General features: G+C 39.1%; 1 protein-coding gene across 1 annotated transcript; it reads right to left on the bottom strand.

The window, feature by feature from the left end:
- Window positions 1–3,001: 3,001 nt before the first annotated feature.
- LOC308081050 (uncharacterized protein) lies at window positions 3,002–6,412 on the bottom strand (the record flags this gene model as incomplete). Its single annotated transcript, XM_080457454.1, has 3 exons — window positions 3,002–3,390; window positions 3,641–3,919; window positions 6,343–6,412. The coding sequence occupies 3 exons, from the start codon at window positions 6,410–6,412 to the stop codon at window positions 3,002–3,004; spliced, it is 738 nt and encodes a 245-aa protein (XP_080313580.1).
- Window positions 6,413–6,796: the final 384 nt, after the last annotated feature.

Below are 6,796 nucleotides of genomic sequence, written 5' to 3'. Positions count from 1 at the left end.
GTAAAAGTACCTAAAAAATTGTACTTAAGTACTGTACTTGAGTAAATGTACTTAGTTACTTTCCACCATTAAGTAGTGGAAACTGAAGTAATTATGTACTCAAGTACTGTACTTAAGTACCATTAGGAGGCATTTTTACTTTACTTGAGTATTTCCAATTTTTAATACTTTTATGTCTACTCCATTACATCTCAGGCAAATATTGTACTTTTTACTCTCCTGCAATTATTTGACAACTTTAGTTAGGCCTACTAGTTACTTTTCCAATTATTATATTATAAAACACATACATTAACCACTTTAGCCCTATTTTATACATAGGCTATTTGAAAATAGCCAATCTACACGCTCACAACACATTGCATCATTTAGTAACACATGAGAACAGCTTGGATCAAGACAGTCAATGGTCATACACTGATATGACCGTCTTGGAGTTAGTTCAAAATAGTCTTTGCACTTTCGCACTTAAGGCCCATCTGCATAGTGCACATTCAGATTTAAAATATAAAGTGCTTACCCCATGGACACGGATGTTACAATTATGCACAGCCCCTTAGAAGTACCCATAACGTCCGTATTGTTCAATAAAAAGTATTTTAATCCAATCAATGGCCATTTCTTCCGTATGCTTCAACTGCGCAACCCCATCGGTTGGGAGGTGTGTTGCACTCTGATACAATATAGGTCTATGAGAAAATGGCCACCGATCGGATTAAAATGCTTTTTATTGAACAATACGGAATTTACAGGTACTTCTGAGAGGCTGTGCATAATTGTAACATCCGTGGCCATGAGGTATGCACTTTATATTTGAATCTGAACGTTTATGTAGACGTACGGACCAAAAAGGGCAAAAGTGCACAGACTGTTTGGAACTAACTCCAAGACTGTCATATATGTGACAGTCTTGTATCAAGGCCTATTCCTTCACTTGCCTATCAAATTAACATTAAGGTGGACGGAGTACAAATTCTGCTCATTTAGTTTGCACCTATGTAATGCTATAAAACATTGATGTAGTGTTTCATTGACAATAGTGAAATCAATAACATGCAACAAAACAAGTGTATTGATGCGATTCCCCTCGGGGATCAATAAAGTATCTATCTATCTATCTATCTACTGTTGGTCTCGGGTACTGTCCATAAATTGTTTATATACAGTAACAGTACTACAGTATGTGACCTTCCAGACCTGTAGACAAGAGAACATTCATCTAGGAGTGCAACAGTTAATCCAACTAATCCATTTAATAGATTATAAAAAATAATCAATAATTTAATACATTTATCAATTAATGATCGATCGCTATTTTGGGAACATTAGTATTTGCAACCCCACCCCCCCCCCAAAAAAAACGTCCTAAGCTTTAAAAAATTGTGAAGAGAGCCGATCTACAAGCTCACAACGTGTCACGATGTGATGCATTTTGAGCTTGTAGATCAGTTACTTTCACAAGTCTTGCACGACACTGTTGTGCAGCATAGTATAAAATAGGGCTAAAGTAATTGATTGATTCGTTGATATATATTTAAAAAAAAGATTTTTGGATTAATCCGAAAAGTAATGTATAGAATAATGCTGCACAGGTCTGATCACGTCTCATAGAAATGCAGGATACAACATATATACCAACATACCATGTTACATGATAAATATTTGTAAAAAAAAAACATTAAAATATCACTGTCACATATGATACATTCAATTCAATTATAATGGATGAATTGCACTGGGTCAGACTGACCTAAAATGGTGTAACTGATCATGAGATTTCATATAATTATGTGCCAAGAGATAGGGCCACAAGAAAGTATAAAAATGGACCCCATTCCTATTTAATCAGTCCTGGCTGCAGACACGACTGTTTATCTGTGGACTCCAGGATTGGGATCCTAAATAAACTCAAACTTAAACATACAACCTGTTCTTTCCTGTTTTATTACTTGTTCTGTGTTCTTTTCTTCGCTATTCTCTAATTTTCTAACTCTTCCTGTAACTGCAAACATTGAGAATCTCACCAACTCAACTCTTTTACATTTGTAATGGTGATTCTGATTCCTGCCTCCAGACAAATGGAGTAATGTTAAGACAATTAAAGACATCATAGCTCATGTTTAATCTAATAAACCATCAGACTTATAGCATAATTAAACATCTTGCACAGCACTGTATCTCACCCACTCTTTTACATCTGTAATCATGTGATGTGACACTAAAGTTGAATCTTCTGATTCCTGCCTCCAGATTAAATTCGTCCACACATCCAACATATAGTAATGTTAAGAGATCGAAGCTTCCTTCCTAATAATAATCCATTACACTTAAAGCATAATGAAACATACAACATACAACAAACGTGTGTGTGTGTGTGTGTGTGTGCTTTCTACAGGCTTTAATTTGCTATCACATCACAATCATATGTTATATAACTTAATAATGATCATAGCCCTTCCATTTAGTGTTAACAATTACTGTCATAATTCATAAAAAATACATTCAAGTACTTTTCCCCTCACTTAACTGATATTTAATAGGTGAAGTAATTGAAATAGTGCCCCATTCATTGGGCATGTATAGCAAAAAGACATCATAATATAAAAACTAACATTCTAGTAAAACTGTTCTACCTTATACAATTGATATGGTTTGCATGGTCATTTATATAGCTTGTGGAACCGTTCAATAGAGTTCAATGGGCAGGTGGCGCCATCTTGGGTGGTTTAAAGCTTTTACTTTCAATAGTGCAAAGTCACATTCTCTATCTATTATAGTATAATTGAATAACAGGAAAACAATTTGAAATACCTCTGGGTAAAAAATAAAATACAAAGTGTTACCAAACACATTGACTGCCAATCGCGTAGATCTACGCAAACCTATTTAAAGCCGCCACCTGCCAATCGCGTAGATCTACGCGAAGTGGTGTTTTTTGAAAAGTGCACTTTCTGAAATGTTCGATCCACTTCCGTTTCCGGTAGCACCACCGGAAACGGAATTATCCGGGTTCCGGTTTTTCTCCAGTGTGGACACGCTGGTGTGCCTTCAGATGACTTGATTGATTGAAACTCTTGTTACACAGTTTACACTGGAAAGGTTTTTCTCCAGTGTGGATACGCTGGTGTGTCTTCAACTGACTTGATTGATTGAAACTTTTGTCACAGTGTTTACACTGGAATGGTTTTTCTCCAGTGTGGATAAGCTGGTGTTTCTTGAGGGAACCTGACTCACTGAAACTCTTGTCACAATGTCTACAGTGGAAAGAGTTTTCTCGTGTGTGGAGACGCTGATGTGTCTTCAGGTGAGATGACCGACTATAACTCTTGTCAAACTGTGTAGAGTGGAAAGGTTTTTCTCCATCTGGTCGATGTCTGTAATTCAGGAAGTCTAAGAAAGAAAGAAAGAAAGAGAGGGGGAGAGAAAGAGAGGGGAGAGAAGGGAGAAGCAGGTTAAAAATGGTGAGCACAAATACAACTTGAAAGCTTCCATCATCAAACAAGTCAATTGTTTAGGAGCACTACAGCTTCCTTGTTAATATTTCTGATTTAATTGTTTTTCTTTTATTCCCCAATTTAGTCGTCATACCAACTCCCAGTATTCCCCACACACGTAGTTCCTGTGTTTAACACTGACTGACCTCCACTGGTCTCCTCCCAATCATCACTGTCTTCAGTGACTTCAGTGTCAGATTCAAGCTTGACTTCAACTTCAGAACAGTGTGAAGAGATGTCTTCATCATCAACACTTTTCACTGCTAGTAATGTCAACATTGGTCCATCGGGCTCCTCTAGTCTTTGAAGTAGCTCCTCCTGTTCCTCTTTAATGTGTGGAGGCTCTGGTTCCTCCTGGAGCAGACTGGGGCTCCTCTCCTGTTCAGGAGAAACCTCCTCTTTACACACAACCATGTGCAGGATGTCTGCAGAAATATAACATGACAGTGAATACTGGATTCCTAAAATGTACATCTATCGTCCATGTTCCCTGTAGAAAGTGAGCTATCAACTACTTTGATTGACCAAACATTTACTAACTACAGGTGTTTATGAAAACGGAAATTCCGAAAGATCATGTTTTAGCAAGGTTTTAGCAAAATAAATAATTTGACTAATTTGAATCTAAATATTTAGTTACTTTACCAAACAAGTGAATGTTGTTACAGCAAATTTGAATCATCAAATTATGAAACAATATTAAACCATAAAATTTCACACATCAGCTCTGATTTGGGTAAATTAGGCTGTGGGTCAAGCCGTATAGAACAGGGTTCACCTATACGTACAGTATGTATGTATTTCTCCTCAAAAGTAGGCCAATCACAGCTCTTGCCTTTACCGGCATGACATCATGAAACAGAGACTTCTCCACCCGTGAAGTTGGGTCGTAGTTTAAAATCTAGAAATGGTTCTGTGAGTCTTTGAATCTGTCTGTGTGTTCGGGGCGAACTTGAGAAACCGCTGTACCGATCAGCGCCAATTCCGCCAAATGTCTGCACAATGCCAGTAGGCCAAAGATATTTTTCACATCTGATAGAATAATTTAAGCCGGATATCCACTGGCATGGCACCACACCACTCCGCCTACTTGTGCAGCCGTTTCCACTACAAGGTCATGGGCTTAGTGGTGTCAAAGGGGTCTGAAATGGGTGCCTATTTTGGCACCACTCCAGAATAGGTCTGAGCTAGGCCAAACGGGGCCAAACACTTCATAATGACTGATAACTCACTGACTTTTTATTTGACTAGGATATAGTTGTAATACATGATAATAGATTATATTTATAATCACAGTTATAATATATTATATTGAATTATAATTATCATAGTCTTAATACTTTATAATAATTTATATTATCCATTATAGTGTAGTAGATTTAGCATAGTTGTAATACATTATAATTTATATTGTATTATAATAAAAGCTTTAAGGGTCCATTTGGTTCATACCGATAACTGGAGTACACCTGGGCAAGGCAAGAAGCAATGACCTCTACCTATGTGAGCTAACCCTATTGTTCCACCCAGAAAAGGGATGCTAGAGTTCAAGTGGTTGAACCTTAAATCAAGAAGCTGAGAAAAAGCCTGTCAAAGCTCTAAAGTTATAACCTGACTCTGCCAGATGGAAAAAGCTTGTGTCACATTTGTTTCACAGGCTACTTCAATCTGGTACCTCGGTAGCGCAATCGATGAAGGGGCGCTCCCTTTTTTTTTCAAGCTGCTTGGCAGGTGATTGGATGATCCCGCCCCTAGCAGCCGCTGATTGGTTCGAAGATGCAGTGGTGCGGGCAGCTCTACTGTCTGAGCGAGTCCAGATGGAGGCTGTATTGTGAAGTCAATACCGCCCCCATCTGGCAGAGTCAGGTTACTAAAGTTATGCACTCTTTTTTCCTCTTTTCTTTTTGTCTCCGCCAGGCCGAAAGGCATGGCCGAGACATTAAACAAAACGGGTCTTTCAGATTTTTCACATTCCATCCTGATCGCCCTAAGATTGGCTTCCAAAGTTTGCAAGAGTGCTCCATTTTGAACTAAATGCCTCAAATCATGAACACAGCATGCGATTTCCGTGAAATTTTGCACGCGCATTCCCACTAGGTCGAGGAAGAAATGGCACTTAAAAATGTTCAAATCAGCCTTATGGTGGCGCTATACCAGGCCAATTCCTGTTTTTACCTATAACTAGGTAAAACTGCAACGATCTGTGTAAAACTTTGGATGTACACTCCTAGAGGCCACCTGATTGGCCAACGTAAGCTGTCAATCACAGAACAATGAGCGACGACGCTGATAGGCGCGGCCGTTTGGCATACACAGCCAATATTGCAGAGAGGCGGTTCATGCCAGACTCACTCCAGGAATCAAATAGAAATGAGATTTCCGGAGGGAGGGTTTACCAGGCTACATTCGCACTACATTGAGGAACAAATGCCACCCTTTTAACATTGCCCTATTATAGCGCCACCAGGAGGCAGATTTTTGCTAAACAACAACCCACTATATAACTCAAATTTTGCCCAAACATCATGCAAATCGGTACACATTATCTAGTCAAGTGATCAAGATGGATCCGTCTGATTTTTCATATTCCATCCTGATTGGCGAATTCCGAACATTGCTGGTCCACAATAACCTACAGTAGCTGACCTACATTACATTGATTCACACATAAGAGGATGTGCTTTTGGATGTATTGAGGTGTTGTTATGATGGCTATACATATTGGGATATTATCAATGTCAAGATGTTTGTGCTATGATTACCTTATAGTGAAAATGAGACATTCAACTGAACAGAAATAAAAGGAGAAAAAAAAGAAAGAAAGAAAGAGAGTGCACATGAAACTTACTGAGGAGTTGGTGGTCTTTAGGTTCCTCCTGTTTAATAGAAATGTCCCTGGCTGAGTCTGGAGAGTTCATCTTCACCTGCAGTCTGGACTCCACCCACTGGTCTGAAAATAATTAATTGAATAAGGACTTCAATAACTGGAGACCCAGTGGTGTCAAAAATTATATTTGCAGAATGTACACACAATATGGCCTAAGGCCAACTCTCCAACATAGTGGCAACATGGTGGCGCTATAAAAGGTAGATGTGGGGCAAAGGATTTTCCTTGGCCTCTAGGCCAGCGTTTCCCAACCTCGGCACGGCGGACCTTTTTGTGCCGCGTGACATGCCTTGGGGTGCCGATTAAAATTTAGAATGAAAAAAGAACACCCCCCCCCACACACACACACACACACACACACACACAATAGATACGTGGGCTCAGGCTGCCACTGCCTTGAGCTCATAGTCCGTCG

This window comes from Gymnoscopelus braueri, assembly GCF_963280865.1.
Source record: "Gymnoscopelus braueri genome assembly, contig: SCAFFOLD_48, whole genome shotgun sequence".
Taxonomy (NCBI): Eukaryota; Metazoa; Chordata; class Actinopteri; order Myctophiformes; family Myctophidae; genus Gymnoscopelus; species Gymnoscopelus braueri.
Note: the sequence above shows the minus strand (reverse complement) of the source record. Positions and strands in the feature narration are given on the sequence as shown.